The sequence below is a fragment of the Protopterus annectens genome, chromosome 8.part0, assembly GCF_019279795.1.
Source record: "Protopterus annectens isolate FY-2018-M chromosome 8.part0, PAN1.0, whole genome shotgun sequence".
NCBI classification, from domain to species: Eukaryota; Metazoa; Chordata; order Ceratodontiformes; family Protopteridae; genus Protopterus; species Protopterus annectens.
In genome coordinates, this window is record NC_056741.1 from 1,668,120,470 (window position 1) to 1,668,143,072 (window position 22,603).

Below are 22,603 nucleotides of genomic sequence, written 5' to 3' on the forward strand. Positions count from 1 at the left end.
AACTCCCCACTGGCACAGCTACACAGTTGAATCCTTAGCCAGAGTTCCAAGCCAAGTCGTCCCAACACTCTCTCTGTCTAACCAGTGCTTCATGTCCCTGCTCAAGTAGCTGACACACATACACACAAACACACACACACACTTTGAGATTGATTTATACACAAACACACACCTGGGAAAGGTGGGCACAAGTTTACTAGCTATACCCCCTTATGTCCAGAACACAACGCGCGCGTGCGCACACACACACACACACACACACACACACACACACACACACACACACACACACACACACACTGAGATTGATTTATACACAAACACACACCTGGAAAAGGTGGGCACAGGTTTACTAGCTATGCCCCCTTCTGCCCAGACCATAAGGTAGTTATCACTGCCACCAGAACCCCTTTATCATCTACTTTAAGGCTCCTCCCAAAGGGTGAGCAAGCCTACTTTGTAATGTTACTATTATCTAAATGGTAAGTGTGACCAAGAGCAAGGCTATTTAGGAGTGGCCCGTACAGTGTCACCAAATATATATGCAAGTACCCTAAGAGCGTAAATATGTCTCACGAATATCAGTCATAAAGATAAGTATAAATATATTTAATAATAAATAATACAAGAACAAGACAATACTCAATACACAGACACAGTTACTTCTGAGTTCAGAACCACAGGAACTATTTTAAAACAACATTGCAGTACAGTCTCAAATAAAATACAGAAAATATCTAAACTAATGTTTGCTATATTCCTAACTATATCTAAGAGAGACCCTATGCCCTAAGTCTTACTTACAGTCAACACGCAGGCAGATATCCTGATGATGGATGTTTCTTGGTCCAAGACAAGATACAAAATGCAAAGTTTCTCTCTGAGAGAGTTCTTAAGTTACTATCAAACATTACTGCTGGGTCAGCTTGGACGACATCATTCTTTGTCACCTGCCTTCAGTTCCCAGGCTAACAGAAACTAACATTGCTGTATTAAAAAAACATATCTCATATGTTGGAATGTTTATTGGAGCATGGTCTTTTCTATACATTTTTATGTTTAGTGGAACACTGCCTATCTCATATGTGGGTTTGTTTAGTGGAGCATTTTCTGTACCATAGGTATGTATGTATGTTTAGTATTGCATTGTCTATCCCATATGCCGGTATGTTTTATGGAACATCAGTTATCCAACATGTAGGTATGGTTAGTGCAGTATTGTACATACCATATCTTAGAATGCTTAGAAGTTAACTGTCTATCCATTATGTTGGTATGTTTAGCAGTGCGTTCTCTATTACATATGTAGTATAGTTAGTGTTGCATTGTCTATCCCATATATCAGTATGTTTAGTGGAGCATTGTCTATTCCATTGTTGGCATAAACATTGTCTTTAGCATATGTGGGTATGTTAAGTGCAGCATTGTCTATACCATATGATGGTATGTTTAGTGGAGCATTGTCTATCACATATATTGGTATGTTTAGTGCAGCATTGTCTAAAAATATGTTGGTATGTTAAGTGCAGTATTGTCTATCCCATATGATGGTATGTTTACTGGAGCACTGATTATCTCACTTGTGGGTATGTTTAGTGGAGCATTATCTATTCCTCATCTTGCTAAGTTTAGTGGATCATTGTCTATACCATATGTTGATATGTTGAGTAGTGCATGTTTTCCCATATGTTATCTTTGGTGGAGTATTGTCCATTCCATATATTGGTATGTTATTGCAGAACTGTCTGTCCCATATATGGGTATGTTTAGTGTAGCATTGTCTATCCAATCTGTGGGTATGTTTAGTGGAGCATTTCTATCATATGCTGGTCTGTTTAGTGGGGCATTGTATATCCCATATGTGGGTATGTTTAGTGGAGTATTGTCTATACCACATGTGGGTTTGTTTAGTGGAGCATTGTCTGTACCCTATGTAGGTATGTTTATTGTTGCATTGTCTAGCCCATATGTTGACATGTTTTATGGAGCATCATCTATCCCACATGTGGGTATGGTTAGTGGAGCATTTTGTAAACCATATGTTGGTATGTTTAGTACAATGATTGTATATCTCATATGTTGGTATGTTTAGTGTAGCTATGCCTATCCCATCTGTTAATATGTTTAGTGGGGCACTGAGTGTCCCATATGTGGGTATGTTTAGTGTAGCTACATCTATCCCATCTGTTGATATGTTTAGTGGGGCACTGACTATTCCATATGGGGATATTTTTAAATGAGCAAGGTCTATTCGATATGTTGGTATGTTTAGTGGAGGATTGCCTATAATATATGTTCGTATGTTTATTTCAGCAGTGTCTGCCCTATATGGCATGTTTAATGGAGAATAGTCTGTCCCAAATGTTGGTATGTCTTGTTGAGCATTGTCTATACTGTATGTGGATATGTTTCATGGAGCAGTCTCTGTCAAATACATAGATATGTTTAGTGGAGCATTTTTTTATTCCATATGTTGGTATGTTTAGTGCAGCACTGTCTATCCCATATGTTGGTATGCTTACTGGTGCATTGCCTATCCCACATGTTTGTGTCTTTAGTGTCACAATGTCTATCCTATATGTTGGTATGTTTAGTGGAACATTGTCTGTCATATAGCGTGGTATGTTTAGTGCAGCACTGTCTAACCATATGTTGTTATGTTTAGTGGAACATTGTCTATACCACAAGTTGGTATCTTAAGTGTAGCATTGTCTATCCTATATGTTGGTATGTTTAGTGAAACACTGTCTATCCCAAATGTTGGTACATTTAGTGGAGCATTGTCTATACCGTATATGGGTATGTTTCATGGAGCATTGTCTATCCCAAATGTTGGTATGTTTCGTGAGCATTTTCTGTACCGTATGTGGATATGTTTAGTGGAACACTGTGTATCCCATATTTTGGTATGTTTAGTGGATCATTATCTATCCCATTTGTTGGTATGTTTAGTGTTGTTAGTGGGGCATTCACTATGCAATATGTGGGCATGTTTAGTGAAGCATCATCTATCCCATATGTAGGTATGCTAGTGGAGCATCCTCTATCCCAAATGTTGCTCTGTTTAATTAAACAGTGCATATCCCATATATGGGTATGTTTAGTGGTGCATTGACTGTAGAAATTGGTTCATTTTTACTGACAACCAGTTAATTCTCAAACAAACTGATATGGTATGTGAGAGATGTAGTTACACAATGTCACTGGAGGCAAAGTTCTCACATAAACTTACTCCTAATGTCAATATGTTTGTCAGTACTACACATGCTGCACCTTTCATACGTTCATAGGTATGTATTAGGCTAATGGCCCTGGAGCCTTTACAAGCCCAGCCCATAGAATTACCGTGGCATTGTGCCACCCGACCTTAGTTCCCAGTGCCTCTGCCGAGTAGACCCACTGGAGTGATGCCTGGGGTGAATTTTCTACTTCCCATCCACTCATTAAGATTTTTCTTGAGGAGGGCCAGTGAGGCGTTCTGCCTGACATGTATGGGAAGTCTATTCCATAGCATGGGCAGTCTTTGGGTTATGAACCTGTCCCTCCAGCTTGTTCTGTTGATTGTAGTAATGAGGTTGAGGTCTCTGGAGCATGTAGTGTGGAGGGAGTGAGATTTCTTTAGATGTAGCAGTTCTAACAGAGCTGGGTCAGACATGGCTTTGTAAGTTAAACATTGATCGCCTCTAAGTAGGCAATATGAGACAGAGAATAGTTGGAATTTTTTTTGAGTCTGTCCATACAGGACAAGTGTTTAAGGCCTAGGATCCTCATTGTGAGGTACTTTTGCGGCCTCTACAGTTGTTGCAGGTGTCTAGTGAGGTACATGCCAAATGGGGCACTGTACTCGATGACTGGCCTAATGAGGGAAGAGTAGAGGGAGACAGTGACCTCTTTCTTCCTGGATGCAAAACCCTTAGTAATGAGATGCACCACATAGAAGGACTTTCTGACCACAGTGGCAATGTGGTGGTCAAAAGACAGGTTGCTGTCAACCTGTGTTCCCAGATCTCTTATGATGCCTTCTGTGTTCAGTGGACTACCATCGATGTGGTAATTCATGGGAACTGGGTTTTTCCCAAAGGGGATGGCAACACTTTTTTTAGCATTGAGCTCAAGGTCATGGTTCTGACACCAGTCGTTGGTCTCAGTGAGGCCTTTCTGTAGGATGTCAGCATCACTTGGAGAGTTAATTATAGCTCCCAACTTGCAATCATCTGTGAACTTTATCAGCTAGAGTTCCTTCATTTTGGCCTGGACTTCAGAGAAGTATATACCAAACAGGAAAGGACCCAGGACCGAACACTGTGGGACTCCACTCATGACTCATCGGCAGTCTGACTTGTAGTCAATCACTTTCACACTGTGGGTTCTATCTGTGAGGCAGTTTGCAACCCACCTAGTGATATAGGGGTTGATGCCTACCTTACTGAGTTTTTCTATGATTCCTGAGTGGGGAATGGTATCAAAGGCCTTGGCCAGATCAAGGTAGGCTGTATAAACCACCTTGCCTTCATCCACAGCTCTGGTGACTGACTCAAAGAAGTCAATCAGGTTGAGCAGGCATGATCTACTCTTCACAAAACCAAACTGTGTGAGATTCAGAATTTGGAGATTCCCTATATCCTTGTTTATTAGGTCAATGATGATGCGTTCCATAGCTTTGCATATCAGACTCGTCAGGCTAATGGGGCGATAGTTCCCAGGGTCTGTAGTCACTCCTCCTTTGTGGAGATGGATGACTGTAGCACTGTGCCATTCGGTAGGGACAAAGCCTGAGGAGAGGCTGTGATTGAACAGGGTACACAAGTGAGGTGCCAGTTCTAGTTCATGTAGAACACAGCCAGAGATATTGTCAGGTCCCATAGATGCTGTATTCTTGGCCTTGGACAGTGCTGTTTTAACCTGTGCAGCAGTAATACTGGGTGCCTGGCAATCTACTGCTATTGTGATTGGTCCTTTGGGGGGAGGGGTAAAGTTGGCACTGAATCTGTCGGCCAATATACTGGCAATATCTGTTGGCTCGGTATAGGAGGTGCCATTGTGCAATATCTCTGAGCAAATCTGGGTATTGCTGTGGAGATTCTTTACATAACTATAGAAGACCTTATGGCTGTCTTTGCTGTCTGCTGCAATTCTGTTTTCATAGCTAGCTTTAGAGGATTTGATGAGGGATCTCAACTTTTTGTTGAGGCTGATAAGGGAGTTTTTCCAGTCTTGGGACTATCTTATTTCACATCAGTTTCCTCCTTCTGTTGTAGAGTTTGTTTATGGCAGGGGACCACCAGATTGGCTTCCTTTTTTGGAGAAGAGAGCCTTGGTTCTATTTGTTCTATTGGGTATGGTGATATCCATGCATGTGTATATACGCACAATTCAAAGCAGACACATAGAACCACATATACTCAGGCATTTACAAGTAACTTTCCTAAATCACAAAGACCTCCTGGATGAAGTACACATAACAAAACCCCTCAGCAGCCCCAAATGCGCCATTTCAAAACAACACCCACATCAACACATAGAGCTACATCTCATGGAGCCTCTACCTCTACGCCCATAAGGCAAGTCACCACACAATCCAACATTCTAGTCATTGGAGACTCCATCATGAGACACACTGATTTCTCTCTCACCAGGCAGAGTAAGGAGAAAGTCAGTCAATTGGTTATCAGGGGCTAGGATCTTCCACATTACGCAGGCACTCATCTCAGTGGACCACAATTACCAATATGACTCAGTCTAGCCCATGTGGGAGTAAATGACCTCAGACGTCCCTCCCTAAACTATATGAAGAGAAGCATCATGGAGCTCCTGGAATGTGTGTCACAGGCTGGTGTGAGCCTAGCATTGGGCAGCATTTTATCTTCTCCAAGGATGATGCCACAATATGAGTAAAAGATTATTGACTTTAATAATTGGCTTAGTTTCTGGTGTCATTCTAAGGGGATGCAATATTTGTCAGAAAGGAAGGAGATGATCAACAGACCATGCTGCTTTGTCAGGGATGGTCTGCACCTGACCTTTCTAGGCTTTCGAGTATTAGCTAAAGCATTGTCTTCCCCCATAGTGCCTTGTTTAGGCAATGCCAAACTGAAAGTACTTCCGACGTAGCAAATCAAAACCAAGAAAATTGAAAGATATTACTGCTCAATGCTAGGAGTCCATACAAAAAACTCCCCTCCCTAGAAGCTCTTTTTACCCTAGAGAATACTGATATTTGTTCGGTCACTGAGACGTGGTTTAAAGCCATGCAGAGCACACAAACAGTGCCAGGTTATAATGCCTTCCACACATTTAGGCTAGCTACTTCACAGGCAGGGACTAAAGCTGGAGGTGTCTCTAGTCACATCAAAAATAAATATACCTCAAGGCTGGTCAAACAGGACAATGCACTTGAGCTGCTCCTTGTTCAAATCACCACAGGCAAAATCCAATACCACTTCCTTGCAAGCTATAGGTCCCCCTCTATGACCCAGGAAATGCATAACATGTATTTAAACGTATTAGAAACACTAACCATCCAACCCAATACCATATTCAAGGGTGACTTTAATTATCCCATTATTAACTGGGAATCCTATACGACAACAAACGTGCATGTACAGAGATTCTTGGATTTTGTAAACACAAACTCCCTGGACAAGATAGTCAGTACACCAACCAGGGGTGCAACCATACTGGATCTGGTCCTCACTAATATGGGAGACTGCTGCACTCTCCCTACTGTAATGCCTTCCCTGGTAAGATCAGACTACAAAATGGTCTCCATTGAAGTAAAAATAAAACCTGGACTCTCAGATAAGGAACTATTCTAAGGCTAACCTCCTGCTATTAAGTGAGAACCTGGAATAATTGCAAGCCCCCATAAACCCTAAGAACACTTCTGCCTATACAGAACTGTTCATAGAAACCCTTTACAAGCATGTTAATAGCTGCATAGAGGCAGCTGTACCCACCAGGAAGAAGTATAGAACTACCTCAAAAAAGAAGCCACTCTGGTGGAATCACAAAATCAATCATCTGTATAACATGAGGAAGAAAATCTTTGCAAAAATTAGGAGGTGCAGCACCCAGAAGGATAACAGCACTCTCGTCAAATTAATCTAACAACTCAGAGGACAAATAAAGTCTACCAAAGCCAAATTTGAGGTAAGTTTGGCCTCCCAGGCCAAGGAGAACCACAAAGCATTCTTTAGCTATGCCCACAACCTTAAAGGCAATACACAATTGTGTGCAGAGCTCACTGTAAATGGAGCCACCTATACTGAGCCAGAAGATGCAGAAAACCTCCTGGCTGATAAATTCATCTCCAGCTTTACTCCTCTCTCCCCCTCAACCTTCCCTCAGGAAATATCATCAAATATAACTCCCCCTACTATCACTAGGGAACAGGACCATAATACTCTCTCTAAGACCAAGATACTGCATCAATGGGCCCAGACAATATTCCAGGATGCCTTCTAAATAGCATGAACTATGGCCTGTTGGAGCCTCTGGAATTACTATTTAACTGTAGCCTCCAAACAGGCTTCATGCCTCTTGAATGGAGAAAGGCAACAGTCATCCCTATGCACAAAAGCGGGCCATCTACAGACCCTAGAAAATACAGACCCATAAGTCTCACTAGTCTTTTATGTAAAGTCATGGAAAGAATTATCACGGAGATGATCAATACAGATATAGTAAACCTCCAGACACTGGACTCATCCCAGTTTGGTTTCGTCAGGGGCAGATCATGCCTACTCAGTCTGGTGGACTTCTTTGAGAAGGTCACCAAAGCAATGGATGAAGGCAAAATCATTTGCACTGCCTACCTTGACCTGGCCAAGGCATTTAACACAATACCCCACTCGGGCATTGTTGACAAACTCAAGAGGTTAGGTACAAACCTGTATGTCACCCGGTGGACAGTCAACTGGCTCATGGACAGGACCCAGGAATTTAGAACTGGGGAGTCCACCTCTACAATGAAGCCAGTCACAAGTGGAGTCCCTCAGGGATCAGTCCTTGGATCGCTCCTTTTTGAGATTTACTTCTCAGATGTCAAGGCTAATGTCAGTGGTCTCTGGCTGACTAAATTTGCAGATGATTGCAAATTAGGAGCTGTCATTGACTCTCACACTGAAACAAATGTTCTTCAGGAGGGCTGACACAGACAAACAACTGGTGTCAGAGCCATGGACTAAAACTAAATGCCAAGAAATGCATAATAGTATCCTTTGGGAAGTCATCCATCCCTGGTAACTATCATATTGACAACACATCCCTTAGAGCTGACCCAGTAGTCAGGGACTTAGGGACACACACAGAAAGTAATCTAGCCTTTGATCATCACATGTCTACAGTGGTGAGGAAATCATTCTATGCTGTGCAACTTATAAACAAAAGTATGGCATCTAAGTCCAAGGAAGTCATTGTTCCACTGTATTCGGCATTCGTCAGACCTATCATTGAGTACAATGCCCCCTTTGTATGTACCTAACCAGGCATATCCAACAATTGGAATGTCCACAGAGATTCCTCACTAAAAGAATACAGGGAGTAAGTAATATGTCCTATGCAGATCGCCTCAAGACCCTATCCCTGTATTCTGTCTCCTACAGGCTTTTGAGGAGAGATCTATGGTTGGCATACAAGGTATTGTCAGACCCCACACTGATGGACCTCCTGCATATCCACAAAACAAACAGCACCAGAATTAGCCATTCTAAAGACTTAAACCTTGCCTGTGATATAAATGTGACCTGCTGGAGAGAGATCACAGAGACTACCGCATCTATGGAATAGGCTTCCTATCCATGTGAAGCAGAGTTTCTCCCTAACCCAATTCAAGTGCAACTTGGACAATTGGATGGGAAACCAGAAATTCATCCCTGGTTTGGCACCTGTGTCTCTAATGGACACCGGTAGCCTGTAAATGGTTCATCTCCCAGGTCCTTGCTTACACTTATCAAGGGTATCAGAACTTGTCAGAAATTTGGGATGCATGGCTAGGCTTAAAAAGGCCCTTGTGCTCGTTAGCCTAGTGAACACCTATGAACCTATAAGTTGATTGTTTAGTGATGCGTTGTTTATCTGATATGTGCTTATGTTTGCTGTAGCACTGTCTATCCCATATGTTGGTATGTTTAGTGGAGCATTGTCTATCCCACATGTTGGTATGTTTAGTGGAGCATTGACTATCCTATAGGTTGGTGTGTTTAGTACAGCACTGTCTATCCCTTATGTCAGCATGTTTAGTGGGCCTTCATCTATACCATATGTATGCATGCTTAGTGCAGCATTCTCTGCCCCATATGTTGGTAAGTTTAGTGTAGCACTGTCTGTCCCATATATTTGCATGTTTAGTGGATCATTGTCTATCCCATATGTTGGTATGTTTAGTTTTGCATTTGTATATCCTATATGTTGGTATCTTTAGTGGAACATTGTCTATCCCATATGTTGGTATGTTACTGGATCATTGTCTGTTCCATATATTGGTATGTTTAGTGGCGTATTGTCTATACTGTATATTGGTATGTTGGAGTTGTTTGCAAAATAAAACAATATAATACTTTTTTCATGTAATGTAATGCCATGTTCAGTATTCCAGGTATTAGCTAGGGTAAGTTTTTCCCTGAAAGGTACAGGTGTTGGAACAGTTCCTGACAATGAGAACCATTTTGCAATCATCTACAGACTTAGTTGACCAGAGGTTCAGGTTCTTCCTTTTGAGATTACAGACATAAATGCCAAAAAATAGGGGGTCCCCATACAGAGCACTGGAAAACCCCAGTGGTAACATTCATAATTTCTGATGAGGCAACTGCCATACAAACTATGCTGATTCTGTCTTTTAACCAGTTTGTTCTCCTTCTTCCTCTTACAGATCTTTATTTGAAGCATTGAGCTTACTTATAGTGCCCACTCAGAGTATGCTCTCAATAACTTTGACTAAGTCAAGATTCACTGTGTGAAAATCATGATCATTCTCAACAGCTTGTGTGACCATTTTGAAGTTAACTAGATTTAATAGGCAGGATAAAATGAGCTTTTGATAATCTAGCTTAATGAATTGACTTGATATTTTAATTAATGAGATCAGTTCTGATGCAATACTTAGCAGATTTGACATATATGGATGATGAATCTATTGTTACTGGGGTGGTGGAGGGGCATCACCACTGTGACATGTCATCATTCTTAGACAAATCCTATTGTTAAGTTTAGGTTAAGCAATTTGAGGAGCAGTTTGGTGAAGGCATGTTTGGGATTATTTGTTAAACACTCAGGTATATTGGCAGGTCCTATGAATGAAGTATTTTTGGTATGTGGTACCACCTACAAGTGCTTTGGTGATAATAAGAGGTACACGGGATTGTGGAATGTGTGGAGTTTGGATAGATGTTTCAAGGATAAAGCTTGCACTAATGTTACTTACTTGCAGATTGCCAATGTCTATTGGAATGGAGTGGGTAGCCCATTTAGGATAAGTTCTGTTGGGTGTTCTGCTTTAGTTTCCTAATGTAGCTAAAGAATTACTCGTATTTCACTTTAGTTTCAGAAGTTAGCCTAAGTTCAAGGGCTACATTAATATAATTACAATATTTTTTTAGTTCAACTTACCTTTGGTGGGTGAACATCTTAATATTAATAATATGTCAACAGCTGTGGGCATTGAGACAACTAACTTTATACTTAATAAAGGAATAAACCCACCTACTTTATATTCTGAAGTTGCAATTGTCAATAGTAATTTTGTAGCAAATCAGCAGAAAACATTAAAATTGAAAACTTGTTCAAAAAATTTTTTTAAAAGTTAAAAAGAAGGCCATTAGGAGAATTGTCTAATGCTTCAAGGTCCTCTATACTTCACCATAGTACTGGAAGTGTTTAATTAGAAAGTGAAACCATGAGAAGTACTCCAAATGATGGTAAATTCTTTAAGCTTGTAAGTGTGCACGATTGCATTTTTATCTTACCAACCCTTAAGACAACACTTTAAATATTTGGGTAAAATAAATATAACGTCTTACACATTATCTTGGTTAAAGTTTGAAGATATTCCTAACACAGTAAGTCAGCCTGGCAAGAAATTGCCAGCCTATAAGTAGATATTAATTGTTAAGTAAATGACTTATTATAACTCAAAGACAACATATAAAAAGACAGGTAGCACATATGATTGAACTGACTGAAATGTATAGTGCAAAGGTACTCAAGTGAAACCTTACTATTACCATAAATGGATAATTATTGCTTAACACAAATATTGGAAATTGACACTTTGCTCATGCAACTATGTACAACATATTCTCTGCAGTTAATTTATTAGGAATTATTTAAAAATGATCATAGAATGTTTGTCTAACATGAATTTCATGTAAATCCATATAGTGCAGGGTTTGCTTTTAGTAAACTAAAGGATAACAATCAAGCTTTTTAGAAATAAGACCAAATCAATGATGGACTTAATACTTGTATAAAAGTCTATTTCTGCAATGCAAGAAGTCTTAGCAATAAAGTACATGAATTAGTAAGTATATTGGTGGTGGTGTTGCGGTAGCGTTGTCACCTCATAGTTATACGTTGCCCGTTCACTTCTCAGTTAGAGTGTCTTATGATGACATGCGTGAATGGGCGTTCCTTCGTTGAAAGTTGTGCGTTAGGCCTGGCAAGCCATCACATAAAAATCTACTGCCAATCATTAGCAGACCGGAGTTCCGCTGTGGCGACCCCTAACCGGGAAAAGCCGAAAGATACAATTAACTTTATATTAAACGTAGAACAACTGTCTGTTGTTGCAACAATTAAAGCATGGGATAGCTGTGAACTAATCCTCCTAGGTTCTATAAAACACAAATGTCTGCGAGAACCTAGAAATAGTAGAGGTAGTTCTCTCCTTCTTATTACTAATTCACAAAATAACATCCACAGAAGGCACGCCAGTCAAGGAAATATTTATATAGTTCTTTCATTCAAAGACTTCATCAGAATAAAACAACAAGGTATCAGCCAACCTTATATTCTGTTCTACATACTTTGTCAACTTAGGTTACAAGGAGATAAGCATCCTAGAAAAAATGACAGCATTTGTATTAAGTGCTTTTTATAAGTATATGTGTCGTATTGTGTAATGTTGCTTTAAAAGTTGCTTTGCTGAAGTTTTTAGATTTTAATTGTTTGATTGTTCAGTCAGTTGTTTAATTCAGTATATAAAGCAGTATATAAGGTTGGTTGATATTTTGTAATTTTATTCTGATGAAATCCTTGGACGAAAGCACTAAATAGGTATTTCCTTGACTGGAGTGTCTTCTGTGGATGTTATTTTGTGGATTTTTGTCTTATACATTCTTTGGGTTGGTGTTTATTTCTTATTACTAATACTGAGGTCTTATGCTTAATTTTAAAGGACATTACAAATGAGACATCAGTTGTAAATTTGAAAGGTAAGGTAGATAAGGAATGCATCAGGTTTATAGTCTTGTCTCTTACAGGAAACCATCACTAGACAAAATATTTAATAAGAGCTATTTACAATATATAAGTAAACATTAAGATTGGAATAATCTGATTATAGCTGGAGATCTGAAAGACCCAAAGATAGCTCAGGTTAATTACACAAGTACTCTTTTGTCTGATTATGAGTTTTTAGATTTTAGATATCATTCTAGGTCATGGTTTATCACAGTTAATAAGAACAACAAAGATCAACATTTTTTCAGAAATACTTGTCATTAATTGCATTGAAATTGTTAATAATGTCAAAATATCTATGCCTCCTGGAACATCAAATCATAACTTACTCATTTTTAAGATTAAGTATATAGGAACTAAGTCATCTATGCCTTATAAAAGGTTTAACTCCAGATTAGAGAACTAGGATGAGATCATTAATAATCTGCCAAGTATGAGCAAACTATTTGTGATGACCATGTAGGTATGTTGGAACATTCACAAGTTGAAAATATTATTATTACACATTTATATAAGATAGAGAGACCTTGTTACAAAGATAAATGTAGTTTTTAATGGAACAAACACTTAGTGAAATAATCTAAAAGGAAGAAAAGGATTCAACAAGACGTAAGTCTTCTCAATAAAATGTGTAAACAAATTAAGGTGAATCTAAAAGAGGAAAATATTAATTATGAAAGCTGTTTGTCAGGTGATATTGAATGATACAAAATTATATTTTAAGCATATTAATATCCTGAATTATACTTGTAATCCTATTGATTTATGTACATAAATCAATGCTTTCTACTATCCAACACAGATTTTATTGATACATATTGATTAAGTCCTGGTGATAAATGTGCACCCAATCTTAAAATCCATTTTAATTCCATATTGGCTAAATAATTCATAGTATCTCCGCCTCTTAAATTAATGGAGACAACTTGTAAAACCCTAAAGCTAAGCATATGATCACAGTATTCTAATATATGCTTGGCTAGGGCATTCAACTCAATGCCCTTCCTTATGTCATAGACGTGGTTATATATTCTATCTCTCAGTCTTCTTTTAGTTAAACCCACGTAGAAGGCAGGACATTCATTACATGTGGCTATATAAATTAAATTTGTGGTATTACAGTCAGAATGAAAACTAGGTTTAAAAATGTATCTCCCTGAAGGATGTAAATATTCCTGTGTGATGGAAATATATTTACACATATTGCAACAGCCACATGGATAAGTATTTACTTTGGAACAACCTGAGTATAAAGGTGTATTAGTAACATTAGCATCATTACATAGGATTTGTTTCAGATTTTTACTGTTCCTGAAACTGAATTTGGGAATGTCTCCCACTAGGGACCTGGTGGAATTGTCCATGGTCAAGACATTCCAATTATTACAGATCACTTTCTTCAAAATTTCCACATCATTCGTATAGTTCATAGTATAAGTTAGTCTGTATGTCAAAGGCTTATCATTATATTTATTTCGATAAACAAAATTTCCTCTATTTAATACTTTTTTGTCTCTCTCTAATTCATTAAGTCCCAGTACTTTGTTTTTTATATCTCTTACTATTTTACGGTCATAACCTCTTTCTACAAACAAGGCCTCCATCTTACTAGCCTCAATCAATAAGGTATGTCGCTCTTTACAAATCCTGGTGAGTCTGATGAATTGACTTTTTTCTATACCTGGAAACATGCACCTAGGATGCATGCTGTCATAGCTTAACAGAGTGTTTCTCCATGTGGGTTTTCTATAAAGAGATGAAATGATTGTACCATGTTCAGAAAACTGTATAGTTAAATCTAAAAAATTGATGTAATCATGGGATGCTTCCATGGTAAATTGTAAAAACGTCGTAGTGGTTTCCAGGTAAGTAAGTAAGGTTTTAAACTCTAACTTGGTACCCTCCCAAATGATTAGAATATCGTCCACAAATCTTTTATAAAGTAAGATTTTTTTGAAGTGTGGGCTATTAAAAAGAAAGTTATTCTCCCAGTGATAGACAACTAAATTTGCATACGTGTTGGCACAGGGGGTGCCCCATGGCTACCCCCCATTTTTGTAAATAGCACATATCTTTGAACATAAAGATATTATTGTATAATACTAGGTCTAGAAGTTGGCCAACCAATATCTGTCTGTCATTACTAAAACTAGCATTGCTCACAAGGACCTCTCTTATGGCTTGTATACCATATTCATTAGGTATGCAAGTAAATAAATTCTTGACATCTAGGGTCACGAAAAGATATTCTGAGGTATTTTTAACTAAGCATAGTTTACTAAGTTCATCTAATAACTGATAAGAATCTTTTAGGATAGTGGGTAAACTATCCACTATAGGTCTTAATAAAAACTCTAAAAAAGACGAAACAGTAGAAGTAGCCCATCTATCACCTGAGACTATGGGTCTCATTGGTATCGGAGATACATTTTTATGAATTTTAGGTAAACCTTTAATCAAAGGTATGACAGGGAACTCAATTAAAAAATACTCATACATCTCTTTGCTGATCTGCCTACACATTAACAAATCGTACAGATCTTGTTTAACATTGTACATGATTTTTAATGCTTCTTCTAATATGATAATCTCATAAGTGCTGTTATCAGCCAACAATCTCAACATGTTTGTATTATAGTCTAAGGTATTAAGTAATACCACGCCACCACCCTTATCTGCAGGTTTCACTGTTACATCACGTAGTTTTTTAAACCTATTTAATGATTCACATTCGTATGTTGTTAAATTAAAATAAGTGCTCCTTTTTGATTTAGAAAGAAAGAGATCATAAAAATCTCTTTCACATAATTTCATAAAACACTCAATGTTAGTAGGAATCATAGGTGTGAAATTACTTTTACATTTGAAACCTTTTATATTGTTATTTACTTGATTATAGTCCTTATCTTTAAAGAACAACTTCAAAGCTACTGTTCGGCCGAACAGTTTTAGATCTATCGAAGTGTTTTATTGAATCAATACTTTAGTGACATAATGAATTCTTCAAGTATGTGGAAATGGGATAGTGAGACTTGTGTAACTCCAATGACAAGAGTATGCCCAACTATAACTTTAACTATGAGAGACCAGGCTTTAAGTAAACCAATCAAAACTCTTAAACTATCTCAGCTCTCTTCTCTTACTGAAGGAAAAACAAAGGATTTAATTATACCACCTAGACCACTTAAACAACAAAACACAACGCCTCAATTTAAAATTACTCTTTTTTTTTTGCTGATCACCACCATTCATATGGAAATTAAAGAACATTCCTATCTTCCACAATGCCACTAAATAGTTAAGGTGAACCAAGCATTTGCAGGCCCAGAAGACACCATCCAACTCTACTGAGCTGGCAGCGTCAGAAGTAATTTGCTGGACATGGTCATTCTCTACAACAGATCTCTAGTAAGCGCCTGACTGACTTTCCATAGATCCTTTCTCATTTGAAATGAAGAGAAATGTATGGATTTCATATTAACCAGCTACTCAGGAAATATCTGTGAAAACTCTCACCACATACATCATGGTTTCAAAATGTTTTCTTTATCTAGCAATACAACTCTTAGGCATCTGGAGCCAGTTTTAATAACATAAAGACTGCAGTATTTTGGCAACAATAGTTTACTTAAATACTACACTTTGAAAGGCTGTATATGTACAGTGTGCAACACTTACAATAGGACAGCAAATTTGAATTAATTGGTAAATATTTTACATATTCTGTCTCTGTTAGACCTATATAGTGTGGAAATTATAATTCTACCTGCAGAAATGCACGGCTGATAAATGTTTTCATAATATGATAACCAAATATGTATTGCATATATAACAATATTACTCAGAAATCCCATGTGTGAAATTTCAGCGCATAAAAGAAACATCTCCCAAGCTATGTATGAAATTTTAAGTCTTCTGCACAGTCCTCCATTACTGATGCACACTGGGTTAAAAGGCAATTGTTTTACATTGATTTTTAGACAGATAATGGTATTTTGAAGACTGAAATATCATTCCCTGCCTTCACACCTCATCAAAAGAAATAAACATAAACTATTATTGCTACTTCATTTAAAATAATATGAAATCATAAATAATTTAAAATGACTAAGTCTTGAGGTATTTTCAGTGTATATACTACTCTGACAGAAATTAGACCATGGTAAAAGGACATGTAACATATTCTACTCTTTTAAGATAATAAACAAAACAAGGTAAATCTGCAACTGTCATTAAAAGGACTGATGTTAACTAGAGTAAAGGAGTTAGGCACTTCTTCCTTTGCCTCTGAAACAAAGTTAGTACTTATTAATATATTTACTATTATGTCTTCCCAGACTTAATCTTTCAGCCCCCTCCCTCTTTCTTCTTCCTTTCCAACTTCCTTTCTTCTAAATGCTGCCTCCTTTCTCACCTTCCACCCATTGCTTTCAATTCTCCATCCTCTCCCTTTCAGGTCATTGTATATATATATATATATATATATATATATATATATATATAGTAGTTTCATATATACAACTGAAATCATTTTACTGGCAGCTTTCTTTTAGAAACCTTATTTGTACCATTTAATTATTTACTACATGTTATATTTGTTGACATTTGTTCATTGTGCACCAGAGGATGAGCCAGATAACAATCCTCTTGTATCGGAGTTCTACTCTGGTTAACAAACAGAAAATAAAATAATATAAAATGGCTCCAAATGGATGAAATAACTAAGTTAATAAGTTCACATTATCCTGGTCTCTATTTCTAAAACTTCAGAAGAATGCAGACTCTGACATTAAATTAGTTCTTAATCTCATATATACAGTCATCAGCACTATATCTGGGCCATTGGATCTGGTTTCCTTTTTCCTTATTTCACACATATTTGATTATCAAGAGCATCCATCTGATAACCCCATTTTCTTTAAGTCTGTGGAGATTCCACACAAAGACACTAATCAAACAAGACATAGGGAACCCCCAAACACTACCTATCTCAGTTTGGATTTGTCAAGCAAACGTCATGTTTACACAACCTTGCAGAATTTTTTGAAAAGGTCATCAATGTAATGGATGAAGACAAAAAATGGCACATGATATATACATTCACCTGGCCAAAGCTTTTGACACAATTCCTCACTCAGGCATGGTAGTAAAGCTAAATAAAGTGTGAAAAACCCTTATATTATCCACTGGATTGCCAAACTGGCTCACAGATAGGATGCAGGAAATCAAAATAAGGGAAGTTGACATCATAAAAAGACTAGTCACCAATGGAGTCCCACAGGATTCTTTGCTGGGACCCCTCCTGTTTGGCATCTATCTTTCTGAAGTAAAAGTCAATGGTAAAGAGCTGTGGCTGACTAAGTTTGCAGATGATTGCAGGCTAAGAGCAGTTACTGGAATCCCCAGGTGACTTAGCTATCTTGCAGGGAAGTTTGCTCCAAGCAAATACTGATGCCAAAATCATTGCCCAAAACTAAATGCCAAAAAGCATTATCGTATCCTTTGGGAAGTTGTTGACCCCAGGAAACTATCTCACTGATAATATGCCCCTAACAGTTGAGACGGTTGTTCAGGATTTGGGAACTTATATAGGCAGTGACCTAACTTTTGACCAGCATGTGTCTATTTTTGTAAGAAAGTCCTTCTATATTGCACAGCTTGTAAACAAAGGGATTCTGTCAATATCTACAGCTGTCATTGTCCCCCTCTGCTCAGCCCTCATTAGGCCAGTCATTGAATATAATACTCCTTTGACATGTATCTGTCCAAACCCACAGAGATATCTTACTAAAAGGATACAAGGCCTAAATAACATGTCCTACATGGACCAATTCAAAGCTCTGTCACTATACTCAGTATCCTATTGACTGCTAAGAGATCATCTGTGTCTGGCATATAAGGTATCCTCTGATCCATTACTGATGGATTTATAGCCATCAACAAATCAAATAGCATCAGAAATTCTCACTGTAGGGATCTAAACCTCTTCTGCAACATCAACAGAATGCTTTGGAGGGATGATTATATCTCACAGACGATACCACTGTTGTGGAGCAGACTTCCCCATCCACATAAAACAAAAGTCATCCCTGCCCATATTCAAGTGCAACTTAAATCTGTGGATGGGAAATACAAAATTTATCCCAGGACTGCCCCCTGTATTACTAATGGACAGAGGGAGCTCCTAAAGCATTACTGCAAGCATGGGTCCCCTCAAATTATTTATAGTACAATCCCGGTTATTCTCATTATAATTATTGACCAAGGAATGGGGAAGGCCGATCTCTAATGAAATGGGATAGGTTACTTCTAGCACATAAGGGAGATCGGCTTAGTTTAAAATGGACTACAAGGGCAGCTAGTCTAGTACTTACCTATCAACCTATAAAAAGATTGCCAAACACAAACATGTAAAATAATCAAAAAGAAAATAAGTAGAGTTCAAAAACTTACATCACTAGAAGGAAACTTTTAAGATTGAAGTCAATATTGTAAATACTGAGTTTGTTATTATAAATAATAACTACATTAAATAAGATACCATGCAGCCTTTCCTTGTTAGCCTCCACTAAAAAAGGGAACTGGTGTCCAGTCGGAAGTCCAACCCCCCCCCCCCCCATATCCATCATAAGACAGGATATCTCAGTGCTCAATCAGCAATTACCTAGGATTGCCACCACCTTTTCAAATGCCCAAAGTGGGACATTTTTTATAGAAATGTCAGATTATACAGGGCAAAACATACCCACGGCCAGTACAAAGGACAGAACTTCACTTTTTTGCCTAAATAAAAGCTTATTCGTGTAGCATTTTAGTTGCTTATTCTGTTTCTTATAACATTTTGGTCTTTCGGATACAAAAATAACTGTTTTATGCAACTATTAAAGAAAATATAGGAAATATTTTTGGTCCTAATATCTCAGGACATTTGCCATTTTTTTCAATTCTTTTTTGCAGGACACAACTGCCAAAAGAGGGACTGTCCCTCGCAAAGTGGGACAGGTGGTAACCCCGCTATGTAAGACAAATACACAACAGGTGCAAAGTTAAGCTTTGGAACGATATCGGAAAGTCATACTAACAAGCTTAAGGACAGGCCTCAGAATGCCGACACTAATTATCATCCTCCCACAGAACTGTTATCTGCTGTACTCCACGCAATAATCAAAAACTGGACACGGCACGCTGCTCTAAGGAGCAAATAAATACTTAAAACTTGGAACCTAGTTTTACGAAATTATATCAGAATTGTCGGGAACTTTCTACGGTGTTTGGCTGACAGCATGGAGTTCCTATAAATTTTCCGAAAGGAAGGAAGGAAACAAACTTGTGGCTGCTGTTTCCACATTCCTCGTTAATTTTATACTTGTGACTCTCCTCTTCGTCATCAAATTGTTTCAAAAAGAAGGAAGCGCATTTTAAAACAATAAAAACTATACAGACTAAGTTTCAGATCAACGGTCTCAAACCTACTACTGTTGAACTTAGATTCACCAAATGCTAAGTTGTGACATTTAATAACAGGAGTCATGACCATCTCCAGCTAGTGAAAGGCTCGCAACAGCATAGTCCCTGTCCATGATGGGCATCCATTCCAGAGTAATGGTTAAACAATCACAACTGTATGGATATGGTCACGATCTAACCACAGTACTACCATTAATTACTCCTGCACAAATAAGAGTTAAGGCAGCATCCGGACACCTCCCCACTCTCCCGGCCACCTCTCAGGCAATGACCCAGGTCAAGACTACTCACCTTCTGGACACCAGATCGCTTCCCAGAGGACACCGAAGGCAAGTAGCGCTACAGCTCCGTGCATTCTGTCAGCTGGTGCCTGCTCAGTCCCCCTATTAACGCCGATCCTGGGGGCTAGCTGTGGTCAAGTTCCTTCCCAGAGAAAGATCAGAACTTTTATCTTTAACCAACCCTGATGTCTGCTGCCTGAAACAGCATCGAACTGTGTGAGCAGAGGAAAAGCTTCAGTCTGCAGCAACCTCGCCCATCCTGTCTAACCAAGTGTGTCTTTTCGGAGAAACTGCCCACAATGCAACTTAGATTTAAACTTCCCAACAAGGATCCTACCCCAGTGACCTGATGAGCCGGCGCTTTCGCTTCTGTCATCTGGTATTCACTGGGAAATAAATGATCGTCCAAGAGTTACTTGATTTTGAAATCCATCAGCACTTTAAATAATGCGCTAGGTACTCTGTAACATTTAACGTCAAGGCACTTCCGATATTTTTTTTTTAGTAATGCTAGATTGTTTGGTCACTTATATAACTTGACAGCAGCCCCCTGGTCGTTTCTAAATTTGGCTCAAAACGTTATGCTATCCCTTTTAAAAACTGTTTCCTGAGGAAATTAGGAGGTCAATTCATGTTGACTTCTTTAACTTTTACAAAATGCGTTATCCATATCAGTTATTCCCGCAATGCTCTAAATCAATAGACACTACCGATGCACTTTTCCTTGGATAATTTTTCCCTTTATTCTCAATTCCAGGAAAAGACATCGAAAGCTATAGTGACGGGTATTTACAACTAGGTGCATGGTCTTCTGCATACTTAGCGGAGTCATTTTTTGGAGGGGGGCTCTCAGAAACATGACTCATTAAAAAATCTAAAACTGTATAAACTAGGGTTTGCAACATTGATCTGTACACAGTATGCTTAGTGACAGGAAGACCCACTGAAAGCAACTGTCTCATAATGACGATGAAAATAAAAATGCATAGAGATATTTAGTGTATGTTGCTCTTCTTCTTTCAGCTTTTCCCGGTTGGGGGTTGCCACAGCGGAGCTCCGGCCCACTAATGATTGGCAGTAGATTTTTACTGTGCCGAGGTGCCAGCCTGACGCCCAACCTTCAACGAAGGCACGCACATTCACACGTCTCTCAAACGCCTCTCAACGACGGGGAGGACTTGCAGACTACGCACAGAAGGCGCTCCCGTCGAGAATCAAACTGGAGAACCTCTTGCTGTAAGGTGACAACGCTACTGCTGCACTACAGCTATTTAGTGTATGTGAGCTTTTTAAAATATTGATGGGTGCTTTTGTATGAAATATGAGATGAGAGCAGACATTTCTGGCTTCATTTTTGTCCTTGACCCTTGTTCTAGAAGGATTATTACTGGTTTTGAAGTTAGCCTTATCATTTCAATTGAAAGTCTTTGGCCATGACAGTTAGTTGGAAATGTGATTACAAAATACGGTGATTACAAAATCTCATAGATCAAGTCTTGCCAGCAATAAAACTTTACAGCCATTCAAGAATGCTACAAAAACCTTATTTCTGTGGCTGCACAGTAGTGGTCATTATTAATTACTTGGTTAATGGCTACTCCTGATTCTCCTAGAGAACCTGACAGAGTAACTCTCCCAAGCCAGGTTACTTATGGACATAGGATAATACTGAGTGTGACGCCCCTGCACTGGCCCAGTAATCAAGGAGCCTCAATCTTCACCACTAGCACAGTGAGGGATGTACACATTGGGAGGATGACAAGTGCACACACACTAAAGTACAATTTCCTTTAAGAGCACACAAAGATCACAGTCAGTCTGGGGCTGGTTTCTCCCTCTTTCTCCAGATCCCCAATAAGACTCCCCACTGGCACAGCTATAGAGCTAAGATCTCAGTTGAGGGGTCGAGCCAAGACCTCCAACACCCTTTCTGTCCAACCAGTGCTTCGTGTCCCTGTCCCAAGTAGCTGACACACACACACACAGACACACACAGACACACACACACAGTTTGAGATTTGATTTATATACAAACACACACACCTGGGGAAGGCTGGCACAGGTTAACTAGCAATGTCCCCTTCTGCCCAGATTATAAGGTAGTTATCACTGCCACCAACCCTTACTTATCAGCTACTTAAAGGCCCTTCAAAGGGTGACCAACCCTACTGTGTAATGTTATTATTATCCAAATGGTGTGACCAAGACTAAGGCTATTTAGGAGTGGTGTATACAGTGTCACCAAATACATATGCAAGTACTCTGAGCTTAAATATGTCTCACAAATATCAACCACAAAGATAAGTTTAAATATATTTAATAATAAATAATAAAAGAACAAGACAATACTCAACACATGAACTGCAGACTTCAGAATCACAGGAAATATTTTTAAA

General features: G+C 38.6%; 1 protein-coding gene across 4 annotated transcripts in view; it reads right to left on the minus strand.

Annotated features, from left to right (window-relative positions):
* The window catches only part of ROBO4 (roundabout guidance receptor 4), a 1,497,877-nt gene that overhangs the window by 1,317,839 nt on the left and 157,435 nt on the right, over window positions 1-22,603 (minus strand). The window contains exon 1 of one of the 4 annotated variants that reach the window (XM_044081195.1): window positions 20,218-20,660. The exons of 2 other annotated variants lie outside the window; for them this stretch is intronic. In XM_044081195.1, the coding sequence (XP_043937130.1) occupies window positions 20,218-20,281 (64 nt within the window). In that variant the 5' untranslated portion in view covers window positions 20,282-20,660. Of the gene's footprint in view, window positions 1-20,217; window positions 20,661-22,603 lie in introns of those variants that run through there. One more of the 4 variants, XM_044081196.1, reaches the window with a different exon arrangement.